This window comes from Cyprinus carpio, chromosome B22, assembly GCF_018340385.1.
Source record: "Cyprinus carpio isolate SPL01 chromosome B22, ASM1834038v1, whole genome shotgun sequence".
Taxonomy (NCBI): domain Eukaryota; kingdom Metazoa; phylum Chordata; class Actinopteri; order Cypriniformes; family Cyprinidae; genus Cyprinus; species Cyprinus carpio.
Window position 1 is genome coordinate 14,184,241 of NC_056618.1, and position 20,409 is coordinate 14,204,649.

Sequence of the window (20,409 nt, forward strand, 5' to 3'; positions counted from 1 at the left end):
TTAGGTTATGGGGATTCATTTAAGAGTCCTTAGCACGGCAGCAAGTTCCAAGGCATGTTGTGATGAAGCAGATGAAAAAGGTAAGCATACTGTTGTGTTGCGTGTCCACGGCGAACTTTATCAACAGGAGAACTGTCCACAGTGACAATGGCACAATTTGCCCCATGCTCTCGAGTCCGTGCTGCTGCAGTGAATTTTAAAATGGGTCTGGCTTGGTACTGTGCAAATGGTTGAATAACCGATGCATTTTGATTCATGGTCCTAAATTAATTCCCAGTTCTCTTTTTGGAGATTATCGAATCCCAATTTTAAGTTCATATTTAGATTTAGAAGAAATTGGTCTTATTTTCTGATATTGAGCCTTTAAGAGATAGGCTGAAATTGGACCTTTGGGACCAAAATGCAATCTGTGAGAGGCATTTGGTAGTGCAAAGCTTGGGATATTTGAAAGCCTACTGCATTAAATATGGCATGAATGTGTGAAAAATACCTATTAGATGACCTTTATTGAGGGAATACATAATTAACAGTAACTTGTCAATAGCACTGAAGGTTAGAGAGCACCAGATGAAATGGGAGAGGGTAGAATAATGAATGGGACTGTGAAGGGGTGTTTCGCTGTGTTGTTTTGTTGGTGAACAGCAGGTGAAAGATGCCCCATTCTCACTCACAGTGGGGGTGCTGTCAGTTGGTTGGTGGGTGTTCAAACTGGACATTTGTAGGAATGTGACAAAGACACAACACAATAGCATTCGGCTGGATTTTGATGCAATTTGCAGCAAGACGCTGACAGTCAACAAAAGGGCAGTGATGTTCTTTCGCTTCAGCTGACATTAACAAGTAATTGGACATTGGACGTGCACTCACAACTAAAACAAGCACAAGCACAATGCCTATTTAGATTTACAATTCCAAATAGTAATAGTTATTATATACACACATAGTACTTAAAGAGGACATAACACAGTTTCTGCCGAGCTCATGTTAATCTTGAAGAACTTAGTATTGCATCCTTCATGTCTCCTAGGGGTCTTTAGTTTTATCTGATTTGTCAACGAAAGATACAGCTTAACGCTAATCTCCAAAAACAGTCAAGCTTTTTTTGGAGGCATGCTGTGGGCAGAGCATGAAGCATGTTGGTGGTTGGTGTGTCCACGCACTCTATTGGTAGAATTGGCCATAAAAGACATTCCTCCCTTTATGAAATCACACAGGGCCATACTTAAAAAAACAAAACAAAACAAAAAAACATTCTGAAACTTATTTGAACCCTGAAGGAGTGTATTTGGCACAGAAATACTGTCATATGTCCAACTAATTTTTTTGAAACTTTTCACGTTTAGCATGAGAATCAAACTCTTTAGCAGTGTAAATAAGTAGCAATGCATGAAATAGCATTAGACATCCCCTTTAAAAACAACAAAAAAGGTTCTTTATTGGTAAGAACTTTTAACATCCATGGAACATCTCCATTCTTCAAAAGGTTCTGTTTAGTAAAAAAAGGTTCTTTATATTTTTTAAAATGATCTATTAAGAATTGTTTACTTAAATCGGGAACCAAAAATAGTTCTTCTGTTAAATCGCTGTGAAAGCCCCTTTTGAAACCTTTATTTTTGAGAGTGTAGGATACTAAAATGGTACTACTATGCTGTTTGGACATATAACAAAGGTACAACAATGATATTAAATTATAATACCCCAACAATGATGCACAAAAATGGTCCAATTCTGCTCCTGGAGGGCCACTGTCCTGCAGAGTTTAACTCAAACTCTAATTATGCACACCTGAAACTGCTAATCAAGGTCTTATTAGGCATACCATAAACCTCCAGGCAAGTTGGAGCCAAACTCTAGGACCACGTTTGTACACCCCAGCAAAGGGTTCTTTATCAGTGGTTCTCACCCACGTTCCTGGGGCCCCACCAACACTGGAAATCTTGCATGTTTGCTTCTGTCAGATGTTTGATTAAAGAGACATCCAAAACATGCACTGTTGGGTCTGGGGCTCCATGAACATGGTTGGGAACCACCACTTTAGATCAGGGATGTCTAATCCTGTTACTGGAGGTCTACATTCCAGCAAAGTTCAGCTCCAACTCTAATCAAACACAACTAGACAAACTCACTAAGCCCAAAAATGGTTCATCGATTGCAAGGGTCTCCAAAACTGCTTCTGGAGAGCTAGGTCAAGGTCTTCGAGGTTAATTGATAATTACAGGCATGTGTGTTGGAGCAGGGTTGGATCTTGAGGTCTGCAAGAATGTAGCTCTCCAGTAGACCCCTGTTCAATGGCATCACTTCGAAAACCAAGTTTGGAATCTTTATTTTTAAGAGTGCATAGTAATGCAGTCCATGCAGCTAACTAGCAATGGTACGCACTCCCCCATTGATTTGTTTACTGACAAGAGCCAGAGTCGCCTGGTACATGTCCAATGCGGAGTACTTAACACGCTCCGGCTATCAGCACACAGTGTGGGTGTTGAAACAGTGGGTGTGTGGGAGCCACAGCCAGCGTTCGTTTGATTGGGGGTGGATGTGAGGAAGAAAGAGAGAACGAAAGACCCTTCCTCACTGCAGGCACAACAGAAAGGGCTAGACGGCCGGGTTCCTACTGCAGGCAGTGGCACGGCACACTAATGACTGAGAGACAGCGGCAAGAGCAGAAATTGAGGTGTGCGTGGGCAGTCTGGTACAAACACACTGAAAGCCCTTTTCTTCTGGAACATTGAAGAGGAGCTGTTGATCGCTTTTCTAGCGCTGGCTGTGTGAAGAACGTAATATTACAGTTTTCAGAGGCGTTGCTGGAAACAGCCCCCGACATATAGAGGTCACCGAGTGAAAACGGAAAGAAAAACAGCCAGAGATATCGCATCTGTCATCAACTGAGTGATCAAACGTTGGAAAACATGTGCTTTAGGAGTGTGGTGCGCTCTAGTGGTGAAATGGCTTGTGGGTAAAGAGTAACCAAATCAAACAGTAATACACAACAAATTCACAACTGACTGATCCTTGGACGTATGATATAATGCCATATAAGGTATAATATTTCTATACCTTAATTTAACTGCGGCAGAGTGTATCTGCGTATTTCAAATAAACATGGCAATTTCTTGAATTATTCATATCTGCAACATATCCCAGACAGCACCGGTATCTCTGTAAGATGTCTGTTAAAGATTGCTTTATCTGGAAAGCATCTGCTTTGTACAAACATCTGATAGACGTCTCTAAGATGTCAGTTTTACATTTATTCTAAATCATTAACATCTTAAAAGACATCTTCTAAACATCTGATAGAAAATGCCTTACAGACGTATTGCAAATGAGCAAACACTCTAAAAAATACAAGTCTCTGTGATGTACGTGTGCTATCAGGGTATAGATCATTGCATGTATACACACATGAATAATTCATGTAGCAGGCTCAAGTTGAATGTCGCAGGAATTCTGTAGATTGTGCCATATTTCAGCAAGACTAGGAGTTATTAAATATAGTATAAAACTGATATTTCCATCTCTATCCGTTGCTTCCACATTATATAAACAAAAACCCAAAATAAGCCACCCGAGGCTGTTAATTTCAGTGTATAAAGTGTTATTTGGCACATTAAGTGCTTAAAATCCTTTAACCATATTAAAATCACAGCCAAGTGTTTCATTGCATCAATCTACCAACCTCCAACTTCAAATAAAACAACAAAGTGGTTTACTTTGGAGCCAATGTTACAAACAGTGTTTTGCGGAGTCATTCAGAGTTCGACAATGGCACAGCTTAATATGTAAAACATTTATTGGATATTGCATACAAAAAAAGACAAATCAAAGTAAAATAGATCACAATTAATGAGACACTTTTGGCATGCGCCCTCCTCTTGTAGGCCTTCAAAAGTCTTCGTACAATTTACCCCCTAACAAATCGGATTAATAGTTCACAATTTATGGCTCAATTTTACAGCCTTAAACTCACATTTGTATGCTTTTGATGGTAGTTCAAATAGCAATTTTTACTTTACAGTAGATTATTACGACAGATTGACAATTTCATAGCCTATTAAATACACCAAAGCACATTGTATCCGTTACATAAGTCACAGCCCTGTCTAATAAAACCTGAAAGAACAAGGAAATGGCTTTCCTCTTGAAAACAGTGTATGTAACTAAAAGAAGCTAAATTTATAATTCACAGATGTGGAGTGTTTGGCAAAGAAAACAGTTTCCATTCATGTCACATGATGTTAAAATCTAAACAAAAAGGTTGATTTTATTAGCTCAGAGGCCAAGTAACAAATGTACACAAATACAACTTTACTAGAGCTTAATTTCACGTAAATTTTACACAATTCTGTGTGCCCCAATTGATACACTATCAAACAATTCGTTCTCGCACAACCTTCAAAATATCCCTAAAAAGTAAACCTGTAGATAATGATAACCCCATTAAAATAACAAAATAGTTCCGCACTGCATTACCTTACAAAAGAAATTGTAAAAATGTTTCCCAGGTCAGTTTTTTGTACACACTGCACTGAATATATTCACTAATTTCTAAGACGTTTAATGTAAATTTGAAATGCATTTAAAGATTCTTGTGCACTAGGGTTTTAAAAATCCTGAGGAAAAACTATCAAAAATATACGATTGTAGCTAAAAAACAAACTATTTGTTTTACGTAGTTTGTCGGAAATTTTAAACGTCAACCCTAAAGCACACAGTTACACTCAGATCAGTTTCTTATAAAAAATATTTGCTGCATGCATAATTGTCAGAGAAACATTTAGAATAAAAAAAGTAAGAGTTTATTTTAAAACTTAAATGCAACAGAATCGACAGGGTGGATGGATGCAGATTACTCACTGGATCTGACAACTAAAAGGTTTTAGTTTATTTAGAGTCTCATGTTTGCAAATTGCACAAAGCAAGCAAGAAACAAAGGCAAATTTGACAAGTCAAATTGGTTTCATTCGTCGTCCATTTCTTTGGTTATTCTGCACAAGCATCTGTGCTTTTGTAAATCGGGTCCAATTTCAATGCAGAATTCAACAACCATTTTTCACATGCTAAATTCGTTCAAATTTAACATTCAACACTACATTCCAACGGAACATTTGAATAAACGGAAAATCTTTTGAATATTTAAATGAACTCAAACTCCTTTGAATACTGAATGGAGTAGCTTCTCGAAGTCTTTTTACGGTGTACTCATCAGAAAGCACCATTCTGGTTACCATTTGTGTATGTTATGCATTTAGGTTGAGCAGGGATCTCAAATGTCTCTCCGATTCAAACATACATAATACTATGTAAAGCATGAATCAAAACATGACGCTTAGACGGTCATTCAGAATAATCTAGTTTCGTTTCCACCCTGTTCATCTGGTTGGCAAAGCACAAAAACATAAGGTACGCTAAGCACAGCTGTCAGTTACGCGCTATAGTGCACTACAGAACAATAATAATTCCCCCATTCATAACCTCACGGTGACCAGAAAATGCATGATTCATTGACATGAATATGCAGATTCGTTAGTCATCGGCTCGCACAAATACTCTCTAATTTCAGGTCGTTTGACTCATTCTCGGATGGCATTCGCCAACGGTACGTAATGGGATGTTCGAAATAGCATCGCAGCTCAAGATTAACTGGCTTTACAAATGAGGTCTGTACAAATAAAGGATCGAGGGAGGGGCGTTATGAACTCATGATTCGAAGAATACAAAAGTAGTGGCTCTACAAAAAAAGACTGAATGTTGGGGAGGAAAATACTAAAGGTGCGCGGCTCCATCACATGACGGCACATTCTCTTTGTCCGGTCTTTGGATCGCCCTGGAACCAAGAGAAATTTTGGTTACGGATATAATTCAACATCTCAAGATCGCTGTTTCACATTAAGACCTTCTTTTACGAACCTGCTGATGGAAGAGATCTTCGTCTCCAAAGTCTCCCTCCTCGTCATCGCCGTTCTCCATTTCTATCACGCTTTTCGTGACGGTTCGCTTTGCCACTTCCTGGAAACCAAAGTTCACGTTTCATTATTGGATTCAAAAAAACGAAGGAAAAGCCAGAAACATGTGACTCTGGAGCACAGAACTAGTCATAAGTCGCTGGGGGGTATTTGCAGCAATAGCTAAAAATACACTGTACGGGTCAGAATTATAAATTTTTCTTTCATTCCAAAAATCATTAGGATATTAAGTAAAGATCATGTTCCATGAAGATATTTTGTAAATTTCCTACCTGAAAGTTCATTTTTGATTAGTAAATTTAGGATATTATTTGGATATTATGTAAAGATCATGTTCCATGAAGATATTTTGTTAATTCATAAATAATAAATAATTAATATTAATTATAATAAAAAATATTGTCCTCCTAATAAACCATACATCAATGGGACGCTTATTTATTCAGCTTTCAGATGATGCATAAATCTCAGTTTCATAAAATGGACCCTTATGACTGGTTTTGTGGCCTCACGTGTTCTTATTCTTCATACCTCTCCGCTGGAATTAACCAGTAAGGTGAGGATCTTCTCTCCGGTGCCCCAAGAGCTCTGGCTCTTCCACAGCAGGTCTGAAGGAGGACTGTGGGACACGCCGGCATCGGCGCTCCACACCTTTCACAGAACCAACATTTTAACATCCAGTCAACGTACTGAGATGGATTTAAAATGAAATACAGTCCTGTCTGCTTACCGTTACCGTCTGGCCGGCCTTCAGGACAAACTTGGGACTGAATTTATAGGTGATTTCCTCTCCATCTCCAATTTGTCTCTTTAGTCGCCAGCTGCCCAGAGATTGATCCTAAATTTGGAAGAAAAAATACAAATAAAAAAAAGAATACACAATGAAATACTTTTTCCTTTGTTCTTTTGTAAAGCAAGGCACCACATGGTAAAAATTTTAGCTAATAAACATCACCATACTATGGAAGCCTGTTTCTGCCATTGAATAAACGTAGTAAAAAGGTAATTACAACTTCTCACCGTTTTGACTTTCAGAAACTCGCAATTCTGCGAAAGCCAGAAATGTGAGGTATAAAAAAAAAACTGAATCTCTTTGAAAAAAAAAGTTATAATTGCTAGTTATCATCACATAATTGATAAAAAAGCCAGAGGTCTCTCACAAATTGCAAGAAAAAAAAATTATGAGTTATGAGACAAAAAGTAGCAATTACCTTCTTTTTTATTTTTAATTTAGTGGCAGAAACATGCTTCCATACCATACTTCCCCAGTTGACTGATTACGTTTTCTTAAATGTAATGTTTAAATATGTAAATGACGCATTATCTAATTAAGTTTGCACTAATATGCATATATTTCCAGAACATAAGTGGATAAAGCCAGGTTCATGATTTATATTTATTTTTGTTAAAAAAAAAAAAAAAAAAAAAAAAAAAAAAAAAAAAAAAAATATATATATATATATATATATATATATATATATATATATATATATATATATATATATATATATATATATATATATATATATATATATATATATATAAATAAGGGGGATTTATAATTATTTTGGATTCCTTTTTGTCACTCCGCAAATCAGAAAATACTGTCAAAAATCCAGAAAAAAAGAAAAAAGATATTTAGGAATAAAATGTTATAAAATCAGGCGACTGATACAAACAAACCCCTCTACAAAAGACCTTCAGCATATAGATAGAAATAAAACTTAAGTTTGGTGTAAACGCTGCTGAAGTGCAGACAAAAACTGAAGTAAATGTACTGCAATTGCAAGTGCAATAACACTTAAGAGTATTTTAGACATTTTCTTTCCACTTTATGAAAAGCCAAAATATCAAAACTGACCAGCGCATGAGAGAAAACTGTGCTTTCACCTGTAGCGTCTTCCCCTTAAAACATGTACCTTGTCAGAGTTGTTCCTGAGGGTCACTGATTTCCCCTCCAGGTCGATCTCCTCGACACTGACGCTGCCCGTGGCTTCGGCCTCCTGGCTGATCTGCACTTTAGGAGCCGCGGTGGACGCTTCCTCCAGCTCCACGCGCTTTCTTTTGGCGCGGGTGCTACGTGAAGACATAGAAGTGCTGCTCGCTGTGCTGCGGGACACTGTGACCCGTGAGGACGGGCTGGGGGACAACTTCAGCCTACAGGAGACGGGACGCACGTGTTAAATCGCATATATGATAGCAAGAACAATAAAGGGGCAACTGCACCATGAAGCGATTGTTTATGCAGCTACTCTGTTGTCTTACCTTTCCTTCCTATCATCTGTGCTCCAAATATCTCAACTGCAGACTATCTTTAACTCGTCCCAATCTTCAAGATGGTCTAGCTGTGCCTGCTGGTCTTCAAGTCTGTGCGCTAAATCAGCTCTGACCTCTCGTTTTTCCGACAACGCCGCTATCAGTTCGCTCGCGCACGAGCGAAACACATAATTATCGTTCCAGCGTGACATTTTACAACCTACCGTACTCCTCCAGCACACGCAGAGTATGTCAAGAACGCAGCGCAAAACTGTGAAGTGTGTTTGACGAGCGTTTCTGAACCAGTTACAGACCGCAGGTGTCCGTGAAGACAAACAATGATAATAACCAGCTGTCAGAACTCCATCAGCAGATGCAAAAGGCTCAGAAACGCCTAGTTTGTGTGCCTCGCTGACTTGAATGCGTCACAAAACGAAGTGAGCTTCCTACCTTGATGGCGTTTTCTGACACAGGCTTGTCCAAACCTATTATTCGGTGTGTTCAAATGTGTTTCAAAAGCTAACAAACTGCCTGACAAGCCACCATTTGTAGAAAAGGTACAGCACTCTTAGGTTTGGAAGCATTTTAGACATTAGAAACGCACTCTGATGTGTCTGATGCCCAATATGCTTTCTCAATAGGCAGCACTTTTGGCCACAAGTCTGTTTGAATGCGTTTCAAAGCCTAGCGAGCCAATTAGACCGCAATTTCAGACATAAGGCCCTATGAAATCAGTTTTATTTATTTTTTCCCAACTACTTTTTAAATGGTTCAATTCAATTTTATTAATCAGAAAGTATGTCTAATTGATTAGAATCATGAAACTTACACAAAGATATGTTTAGGGCTTTCACTGCATGATTTGTTTCCAAATTCTGTTTTAACATTATTTAAAATGCATAAAAACAACTTAATTTATTCTAAAATTTTGTATACATTTAAATATACATTAAGTTCTGTTTTTAATGACTGGATTGTGCATCATACGGCCACAGACAATCATTTAAAAGCTATAAGCCTGTTTTTAATGACTGGATTGTGCATCACAGAAATCAAGGTGTGGTTTAGATGCTCACCTGTCCTCCTCGCCCTCCAGCAGCTTCCTGTAGGCGTTGATCTCCATGTCCAGGGCCAGTTTGACGTCCAGCAGCTCCTGGTACTCGTTGAGCTGCTGCTGCATGCACTCCCTCAGCTCGGCCATCTCGCGCTCCTTGGCGTCCAGCTGTCGGCGGTACTTGTCCCGGTCGCTGGACAGCATGTCCTCCAGCTCGCGGATGCGCTCCTCGGCGGCAGACGCCTGCGGAGGGACAAAAACAGGTCGTGAATGACAGGTAGCAAGTCACTGGATCATTTCTGCTGCTCGGCGTTACAACAGTGTGTGCTGCTTTCCTCTAACACTACAGAGAGAACAGTTTCAACTCAAAAGGCTTTCAACTTGGACATTTAGGCATCAGCTTTTGGGTTTCTGCCAGTTTTGACTTTCATTTTTTTCCCCCAAAGAGCACATGTGCTCCGGATTTGAAAAACTTGAAATGAAAATGGCTCAATGAAAATGTATTTAATAATTTAAATTTATTATAATACAAAGGTTTTTAAAAAAAAATTTGATTTGTTTTTGTAAAAATTTAAATGTTTTATAACTTATGTGTAACCTATTACGACTATGTATATATGCATGTATATATATAATATTATATATATATATATATTATATATATATATATATGACATGACATTTTTTTAAATGACTGATTTACTGTTAATTTAATCCTACTATATTTAATAAAATCAACATTAAGCTGTATCGGGATTCCTGTTTTTCTATCTTCAATTTGTGAGATCTCTTAAATATAACATTAAATATTAAAATATAATATAATATTTATAAGGCCATTAAAGATATTTGTAAATGTAAAATACTTTATAAAAAAAGTAAATAAAAAATTAAATAATAAAAGCTATACACTTCATGACAAAATGTAAAAAAATTAATGTATATAAATAAAATATAAATTATAATATTACATAAAAATAAGAAATTTTAAAAGTTAGTTATATAAATAACGTAAAATGTATTAAAATGAACTACTTATGACCTTTAACCTTTTAATTTTTTTAAGGACCCGTAGTCTTATATGCGAGTGAAAACATTCACCGTCAGGCCCTGTATTACAGAAACACTGGCTAAAGCCTGCCTGAAAAAGTACATGTAGTACTCTGAAATGGAAACTACTCTTGCCATAACGTCACTAGTGCAAGAGTTTATAAGCAACATTAACCCTAAAAACCAAGCATACTTGACTGATTAGAACGTGCACAGGACCTAGTATTAGGAGTGAAGATGCTGTAACTTTATTCAGGACACGGCAGGCCGTGCGTACCTGTTTCTGCAGAGCGCTCAGCTGATAGCTCAGGCCCTCGATCCTCATGTGTGCTTCCTGCAGCTCCTCGCGGGCGGTGAGCACTGCCTTATCGTTCAGGTCAGACGACACCTTGGCGTTATCCAGCTGCAGAGGGAAGCTTTCCGTTAGCTTAAACGCACCACGCTTCCAAAAGCAACTTTATTTGCGAAGCTAGCGTTTCTGACCTTGGCCCTGAAGGTCTGCTGCAGCTCGTCCTTGTAGATCTGCACTTGCTCCTCGTGCTGTCTGCGCAGATCCTGCAGCGCCTGCGCCAGCTTGAACTCGTAGTCCTGCTGTATGCCCGAGTCCACCTCCACCATGCGCTTCTCGCGACGCTGCCGAGTCTCACGCACCTCCTGCATTACACATTCATGTTTTAGAGCCCAACTTTGACTTGAGAAAGAAATGGCCACCGATATATCGGCCGATATTTAGCATTTTTTAAATGATCAGCTAATATTGTCTTCTGTCTGACTCTTATTTTGACAACATATTTTTTTATGTCTTCCGCTAATTTTGTCTTTTTTTTGAATTTTTTTTTGTCAACATATTGTTTAAAAATTTTTTTACCGATAACGTTTAGATATATTACACATAACATTAGATGATATTTAAAATTTTTGCTGAGCGTGTTATTGGGTGTTGGTATCTTTGAAAAGGATTCCCATGCCATACGAAAACATGTTTACCTGTTCCTGATGGCTGACTCCTAATGTCATTTTGATATTGAACATATGATCATATTTACCCCATACATACAGTCTCTGCACTGGCTACCTATTAAGTTCCGTATCAGCAGGACCATTTAATGGCTTAGCTCTGCGTAACTAACTAGTGTAGCTACAAACCCATCATGTCACAAAGTTAGCAAAGTCCCACACAGCTGTTTCCCAAAACTCCTGCATGTTTGGGGACTAGATTAAAAACACATGCATTCATAATGCATCTCATAATCTGCAGTTTATCATCAAATGTGCATAAATAAACGAATTAATTTTTACTTTTCAGCTACGCTAATTATGTCTCTATGCCACGGGATTACATCCCATAGGATTTACAGCTCCAGTTTCCAGAAACGCTGATCAGATTTGAACATACAGAACTACCACATTTTAATGCAAAGATACTTTAAACGACCATTTCTGCTATAACATCTAAAACCGCCAGTATTTTCTGTAAAGTGCAGTATCAAGTCACTTGAATTGTTAATGAAAAGATATTTAAAGTCAGTTGGTGGCAGCAAGTCACTGTTAATAAGAGAGTCATTGTGATTGAACCGAATCATTCAAACAGTTCATTCATTCAGGAACAAAACGCTGTCAAGTTGCTCAGAGACTTTTGTTGTCGAAATTGCGCAAAAACAGGCAATATGAACTGTTGTAAAAGAAATTAAGTAATGATGCCAATTTTTGAGTGTAAAATATTGAATCAACTCTATCAAAATGATATAAATACATACATTTTCTGCCCCCATACCTTGAATTTTGAGATGATTTTAAATGCATTTTAATAAACCACATCATGTGGTGAAAGAACACACTCTAAATGCGCACTTCATCATATAATGTGTGTCTGTGCACTGTGTAGGTGTGTTTTGTTTGGTTTTGGCGATATACTCGCACACCCCTAGCGCAGTTTGATTGTCTTTTAATAGTAGCAGGGAGCCGCACTGACCTCCTCAAACATGGTCTTCCTGAACTCCAGCTCCTCCGCCAGACTCTGGCAGCGGTTCTCCAGATCCACCCTCATTAGCGTCTCCGCCTCCAGCTGTTTCTTAGCCACGCCGTGAGCGTCTTCAGCCTGAAACGGCGAGACCAGCGCCTCCGTTAGAGGTTATTCTGAAGCGGAGGCGGCTGAAATGAGGGTCGAGGGACTTACTTTGGCCAGCTGAGCCTTCAGGTCGGCGAGTTCTGCGGATAAAGACTTGTTCTCGCTGAGCGCCGTGTTGAGAGCCGCCTCTTTCTTGTTGTACTGCGCTTCCAGCTCCTTGATTCGAGCCTGAGCCAGAGCCAGGTCTCCATCCTTCTTCTTATAGCTGGAAAACAAATTCAGACGGCCAGTCTTTGGGTGAATAAAAAATCAAAACCAGTCTTTAGGAATGGTTAGTGCATTACATTCATTACACTTGAATGTGCTTCTTAATGTGTTTTCATATCAAAATGTATTGGGTTCAGTTTTAATGCACTGCTTTATTTTAATTTATTTCTTTAAACAAGCTACAGAAAATGTCTGATAAAAATATTTTATTGACGCCAAATATCAATAAAAGATGCTCTACTGAACAAGAAGTACTTGTTTATTATATTAGTGCATTGAAATATGTTGATCTCACTAATCCCAAAATAAACAACTGTACTCAAATGTTCAATACAATAATAATAATTTAGTTATAAAAAATTTAATTACATAAACATAAAAATTACCAGTAACAAAAATATAAATATACATATATATTATATAGTAATAATAATATATAGTTATATGTGATGAAAAAGTAAATATATAAAATAAGAAAAATATTAAGTTACACAATTAATTATGATATTGATAACGAAAAAGTTATAAAAATATAAATTGTATAAATCAACAACATAAACAGGTTACAGTTAAAAATATGTAATGGTAAAGATTACAAAATGTAAATATATATATATATAAAAACATTAATTTATAAAATTTTTCAGTGATAATAAAATCATTACAAAAAAATAAGTTACAGAAATGTTACTTCTTGACAAAAAAAATTGACAAATTACAAAAATATATAAAAACAAAAGGTTATAAAAAAGTATAATAAAAATAAGCAATATATTATATAAAAAATAACAGATAATGACCAATAAAAATATAAACTTTAAATACAGATGGTATTAATAAAACAAAAAATAGAAACCACATAAATAATAATAATAATAAAATAATGTTGTATTTTTTAATACTATACAACAACAAATATTAGCGATAGAAATGTATGAATTACATTAAAAGACAAATTTTAAAAACAGATTATGTAAATATAAATATGCAAACCACAAAAATAATAATAAAAGCATAAAATAATACTATTGTCTCTTTTTATTAAAATGAATACAAGAAATACTATAAAAATGTGTGTAAGTTAGATTAATAATAACGCGGGCTGGGTTTCACATGTTTCTGCGTGCCTATCAATGAACAAAACGTTTAATCCCTCTACAAATAAGTTCCTGTATTTTTTTTCCAGTTGCTACAACACAAGCTCAGCGAACATTTCATATGACGTAATCGAGATGCTCATCCTACGAGAATAGAAAGAAAAAAATCCCCTAAGTGCAGATAAAACTGGTGAAATCTGCGTGACAACTGCAGGTTGGTAGCATGATGTGACACACTCCTGCGGTTAAACCAGCCACCCGCAATCAGGCACGAAGCGTCAGACTTCCTGTTTATACGCGCTCATTAGCAACAAAATCAACCAAACGTCAAGTGCAAGAAGAAGAGACTCTGAGACGCTGATCTTCTGGTGGCCTTATTCACAGCAGCAGATGGAGGCGGATTTAAGTCAGGTTAGTTAAGACCAACTTAAGTTTAAGACGACCACTGACTTAAAGCCTCGCGGGTAATCCAGAGATGATAATAGTCTTCTCACATCACGAGTGTGTTTTGGAGCAATACTCACTTGCGGGTGACCTCCTCGAGCTCAGAGTTGGCTTTTCCCAGATTGATCTGAAGTTTGGCTCTTTCACGCGCCGTTTCGTCAAGCACACGCCTGGCGTCCGCGAGCTCGGCCTCGTAAAGAGACTTGATCCCAGACACCTGAAGGAAGACAAAACCCCCACACCGTCAGAGACTCACACGCCGCTGGCCCTCAAACCAGAGTCATTAGTGTTAAACAAGAGCATTGAAGAACACCTGCTGCTTGAAAGAATTATGTATTATCATACTTGATGTCTGAGCAAATTGATGTGTTTTTAACCACATGCCTCCTGCGATTTCAAGTCAATCAGATCAGTGCACACTGAGATACGAGTCTCTGTGTGTTCATACTGTCTGAAAACCTTAACCAAAAGAGGAGCTCCTTAAAAGTGCTTTTTTTTTTTTTGATATTTAAGCCTTTATTTGGGGTGTTTTTCACTACGTATATATACGTTATATTAAGAGATTAATGTTTAGACTTTTGCATATTATAACCAAGAACTTGGATGTGGGAGATAATTACAGTTCGATCCAAAAGATACTTCACATGCATTAAATCCATAATATTATAAATTACCAGTTTACTGCCGGTCTGTGGTTTTACAGTGCTGTAATTTTTAAAGATTGCATGTTATTTTAAAGTGAGCTTAAAGGGTGCACTACTATGAAAATCACACCTTCAGTGTGACATCAGTAAGAAAAAAGTATAATTTCATACATATTTTCAATTATAGTTGTTTGTATTAAAATATGTATAACCTTAATACATGACCTAGATTATTTATTTTACAAAATACTGCCAATTTACTAAACATTACATGAAATTTATTAAAAAAGCTCTTCCACACGTCTATGTAAATCCTTCATAAACAGACTTTAAATAATAACTGACGCTCGTCATTTTAAGTTCATCTTTATAAAATGGTTAATAACTTTATTTTAACAGGTTTAAAATGACAAAATCTAGACGTAACTATAGTTTGTGCCCAAAGATGAAAGAGGCATGAAAGATGAGAGAGAGAGAGAGAAGGAGAGAGAGAGAGAGGGCCATTTCTGTGACAAAATAATATCAATGGCAAATTTCTCAAAATTCGTACTTTAGGAGACGTGAACAGAATTACGAGAAATAAACTCGCAATTTTGAAGGAAAAAAAAAGCCATAACTGCAAGATATCAAGATCATTTAGACTTTTTTTTTTGTTTGCAATTCTAAGTTTACAAGTTGTGATTCTGGATTTTAAAATATAAAAGGTGATTGCAACTCTTTCTCAAACAATTCTGACTTTTTTCCTCAGGATCGTGAGTCTTATTATTATTATTATTTATTATTATTCTGTAGAGGAAACTGGTTTCCATAAAGACTAAATTCATTCGAAATATTAACGAAAACTAAAAACACCTATCCAAACTTGACTCGCTGTTATTTTCACATTACTCTATAACAAGTAATCTGATGATTTCAGGACCCAGCAAGTCTAGAGTTAAACCATGTTGAGCTGAGTGTGATGCGGTGGTCAACAAGGCAGCAGATGCTGGAGATTAGATTCAAATTTGAAAAGAGCATTTCTGGCCACTCCCAGACTGCGAGGAAAACGCCCAAAGCACTCCAGGACAACTCTCAAAGTCCGGGATCCACGATAAACACACTCTAAACGCACACGAAGAGCAGTTTAACGTGCTTTCGCGTGCATTTTAACACAGAAGTGCATGACAAAGAGATCAACTCATGCATAGGTAAAAAATAAAGTGCACAAATTAGAAGCATATGGACGCTATTGAGTGACCAGTGGCCACTCCCTGCGTGCATTATCACGAGCTCCCAAACATTAGCTTTCACATGCTATGCATTTATGTACAGATTTGTGCGTGGATTTGCATACGCAAAGCACGTTTTCCAAAGCACAGGGCTTGATTGTGTCAAAATGCATGACTTCCTCGCGCGACTTTTCAAATGTTGTGCATCACGCGCAACACTTAAAAAGGCTTAAACGCACGTTAAAAGCACAAAGTGAACGCTAAACGCAAGCAATGTCAAAAAGCGCGACACTTAGGCATCTCTGTACGTGTGGATGGCACGCAGGGCAGATGTATTGATCGTGAACGGAGCACAAAGGAACGGCTCGGTAACGCGGTTACCTCTCTGGTCGTGACTTCCTCCTTCTCCGAGACTTTGACGAGCAGCCGGTCGTTCTCGAGCTCGAGGGAGCGCACGCGGTCGATGTAGACGGCAAGGCGGTCGTTGAGCGCGCTCAGCTCCTCTTTCTCCTGCAGGCGCGAGATGCGCGCGGGGCTCAGCGGCGTCTGCGCGGCCGACGCGCGGCTCTTCTCGCGGCTCGGGGTTGCGGTCGCCATATCGCTTCACGCTAGACACCCACTTCAGCTCAGATAAACGCTCCTCCGAGTTCCACTTCGGCCCGGTGTACGCAGCGGCGTCCGAGTCGCGCTTGGAACGGTTCTCCGGAAACGTCTGGAAATTATAGTTTGCGGAGTTTTTTGAATGAAACTGTGTTTTGTAGTCCGAGAGCTGGTTGGCTGTCTTTGAAACGGAGGTGTGAGAAGAAAATGGCCGCCGCTAACGTAAAACCGCGCCAAAATTCAGCGCGAGTGCTCATGGGAGATGTAGTCCGAAACTTAAAAAGCGATGTGGAACATTAAACAGGCATGTGGAAAATATTTAATTGTCGTTATTTTTATAGTGTTTTATTATTTTTTACTTTTCGAAGAGCCTTAGCAACTATTTTTTTTTCCCGTGGTGTATTTTCATATTTCGTTTTTAAGTTTTCTCCGTATTTTTACATTTGTATGTAGCTCATAATTCATGAACAAGGTGGATTTTTTCATATTATATTATTATATGTTTTCCCCTTTTTCTATTCTGTTTTTTTTTTCATGTTTAGATTTTGATGTGTTCAATATTTTTCAAAACTTTTTTTTTTTTATTTTGTTTGTGGTTCATAATTCACGCACTGATATTATAATAATAATAATTATTATTATTATTATGAATCTGTAAGACTCGGTAAGGCACTGAAATACGTTTAAAAATCTAAATAAATCTAATAAAAGCCTTTTATTATTATTTTAAGAACTAAATCACCGATATACAACAATAATATAAAAATAAGTAGAAATGTCCAAACGTGCCATTTTCTTATATTATATTTTTATTTCGATGAAAAATGTAGAAGGAAAATAAAATTATCGTATCGATTTTACTCGATCTATTATTAAGATAAAAAAAAACATGCGTTAAAAATAATACCTTTATAGTAATCTCTTCACACACCGGCCTCGATGTTGTTTAATAAGCTCTTTTGCTCACTTCTATCAAAGAGCAGTATTTTTCTTCGCTTCTAGGCGGCGCCACGTGTATTCCCGCGAACTCCTTTCTTGTCGTCGCGTGTGAAAGCTCAGCTTCCGCCTGGCAGCGGTCCTTCCGGTTTGGACGCCATTAGCAAGACGCAGGTATGAATCGCCGGAGAAGCACAAGTGATAAAATCGTGTTAAAATCTAATCCATCGCGTCTCAAACCAACCCAAAAGCGTTTGCTTTGTAAAATATAGACTATACGAAGCTGTTTCGAGCTGATATCGCGAGATTTAATCCTGATGTTCGCGTGGTTTGGAGGCTTTATCTCCGAGTAGCGCTCCTGACGTGATTCTCAAACGCTTTAATTATTAATAAATCATAATAAGAGCTCTCCAAACCCAAAACGTGGTGAAAATGTTGCTAGGTATGCGCTCGAATCGTGAAATATTGACTTTGAGCCGCTACACGGCCCGCTGCCGGACACATGAGCGCGCTCTATCCTCTCCGCACACATGAGCGCGCTTTCATATTTAATCTGTTTCTGATGCATATTAAACTCATTTCTCTCCTCAGACATGGCCATCAGGTATCCTATGGCGGTGGGTCTCAACAAAGGCCACCCAGTGACCAAAAACGTCGCCAAGCCCAAGCAGAGCCGCAGGCGAGGAGTAAGTGTGTTTATTAATGGTTATTATAGACTTATGATGAGTGCTGCACGCTCTATGTTTTAGTGTTTTTCTGTGTGTGAAGAGAAGGCCTGGGGTTCCTCACTGTTATCTTGTTTAACGCGACGTTGTTCTTGTGTTTCAGCGTCTGACCAAACACACCAAGTTCGTGCGCGACATGATCCGCGAGGTGTGCGGCTTCGCGCCGTACGAGAGGCGCGCGATGGAGCTGCTCAAGGTGTCCAAGGACAAACGCGCGCTCAAGTTCATCAAGAAAAGGGTGCGTGCTCAGTTCGGCAGGTTTACCTAGTCTGGTGCTCCCGGTGGCGTGTCAGTGTCTCGTGATGAGCTATAAGGGTTCAGTCTTTTGTCAACCTGTTGTCTTTCAGTCAACACAGTGTTTGTTTTGAGTGAATATTGCCAAAATTATCCACACATGGTGCTATTATATATTTTTTGGCCCTTACTCATCTCGGCTCTATGGAAGCCCATTTCCGCCACTGAGTAAAAAAATAAACAAGGTAATTGCGACTTTTTATCTCACAGTTCTGACTTTTTTTCCTCAGAATTGTGATATAAACTCACAATTCCGGGTTATAAAGTCATAATTGTGAGATATAGACTTATTCTGAGAGACACTGAGTGAAGAATTGAAGTTTTTTGTTTTTTTGACAATTTTTAGTTTATCACAGAGTTCTGAAAGTTGCGAGAGTTTTGAATTTTTAGAATTGTTGTGGAAAAATTCGCAATAACCTTTTGAAATAAAATTTTAAAATTAAAAAAAAAATAAGTTTTTGAGTGGGTTTAAATGGCTTACATACAGATTTTTTGTTCCAAAAAACAAACACAAATAAATCCAAAACCTGTGCTAATTGAAAGAGAAGTTGGCAAAAATGCTGTAATATAGCATAAGAAATTTATTAGCAATTTTTTTGCAAGCCAGTCATTTTTTTGTCACGTGTAACAAAGTGTGGGTTTTATTCACATCATATCACAAATTGTGCAGCATTTTATTAATTTTATATCGTTTATATCCATGTGCGTTGATTTAATTTGAAAGAAAACATCTTTGAAACAACTGAAGTGTTGTACAAAGTCTAAAAAAAGATGGTATTGGAGGAATGACGATTTGTTTTTTGTAAATGACTGAATTTTTCAGTCCAAATTTTGTTTTTCTGATACTAAAGGACATTACTCATATCTGACCAGTGATATTTTAGTAAAGTTGAGATACTAATATAGTTTTATTTAATTCATTAATTTGAGATTTTAAATCTTTTTCCGATATAGATTAATTTTGTTTTTGAATTGGATTTTGAGTTTCAGTAATTGTGTAACGTGTTAATAACTAACTTCAGGTCTCATTACTTTGAAAATGAAAATGAGATGTTTTAGCTGATTTAATAACTTAATATATTTTGTTTCAGTTGTACAAACTTTTTTTTTTCAATTTAATAATTGTAGATAACTATAATAATACAGCATCTGACCTTATGTCTACGTGATGAAGTCACTAAATGATATTTTAACAGCACATGAAACAGGTTTGAGTTCTGTTGAACCTCACATGATCCTCATGATCTGATCGTGTGTGTGTGTGTGTGTGTTGTGTGTAGGTGGGAACTCACATCCGCGCCAAGAGAAAGAGAGAAGAGCTCAGCAACATTCTGGCCGCGATGAGGAAAGCTGCTGCCAAGAAGGAGTAGCCTGTGTGTAATGACAAATAAATCTGTAAAAACAAGCTTTGACTCTTGAGCTTCATTGAAACCTGAGCAGCTGATGTTTGTGGGAAGGCACTGCCGTGTTTGTGTGTAGATATGATCAGTGTCATCTGTCATGGAGATGAACCCAAGCGTCCGGTATTATGCAGTGCATGATGGGATTGCTACTAAGTACTGTTTGAAATGCTGGTTTTCACCACGATCACATACCAGATTTTCATTGTGCATGAAAACACATTTGTGTGTGTAAACCTTTAGTGTTTCAATCAAACGAGTCAAAAATGTTAATTGTAGTTGACAACACCTGCTTCTGGTGTGTTATAAATGCAGAATATGTGAAGTTGTAGCATGTGCAGAATAAGATAGAACTCTATATTAACGGGAATAAGGAGAATCTGATAGTCTTTATAGCTCAAGA

At 37.6% G+C, this 20,409-nt stretch overlaps 2 protein-coding genes across 2 annotated transcripts; one reads left to right on the top strand and one right to left on the bottom strand.

Annotated features, from left to right (window-relative positions):
* Positions 1-3,772: 3,772 nt before the first annotated feature.
* On the bottom strand, positions 3,773-16,875 carry lmnb2 (lamin B2). Its single transcript, XM_042749379.1, has 12 exons — positions 16,433-16,875; positions 14,280-14,416; positions 12,500-12,656; positions 12,296-12,421; positions 10,807-10,977; positions 10,601-10,726; positions 9,296-9,516; positions 7,883-8,120; positions 6,694-6,801; positions 6,495-6,614; positions 5,908-6,006; positions 3,773-5,824 (listed from the first exon to the last, which is right to left on the bottom strand). The coding sequence occupies exons 1-12, from the start codon at positions 16,646-16,648 to the stop codon at positions 5,783-5,785; spliced, it is 1,761 nt and encodes a 586-aa protein (XP_042605313.1). The 5' UTR covers positions 16,649-16,875; the 3' UTR covers positions 3,773-5,782.
* A 737-nt stretch (positions 16,876-17,612) lies between these two features.
* rpl36 (ribosomal protein L36) lies at positions 17,613-20,011 on the top strand. Its single transcript, XM_042749380.1, has 4 exons — positions 17,613-17,761; positions 18,179-18,273; positions 18,416-18,550; positions 19,887-20,011. The coding sequence occupies exons 2-4, from the start codon at positions 18,181-18,183 to the stop codon at positions 19,974-19,976; spliced, it is 318 nt and encodes a 105-aa protein (XP_042605314.1). The 5' UTR covers positions 17,613-17,761; positions 18,179-18,180; the 3' UTR covers positions 19,977-20,011.
* Positions 20,012-20,409: the final 398 nt, after the last annotated feature.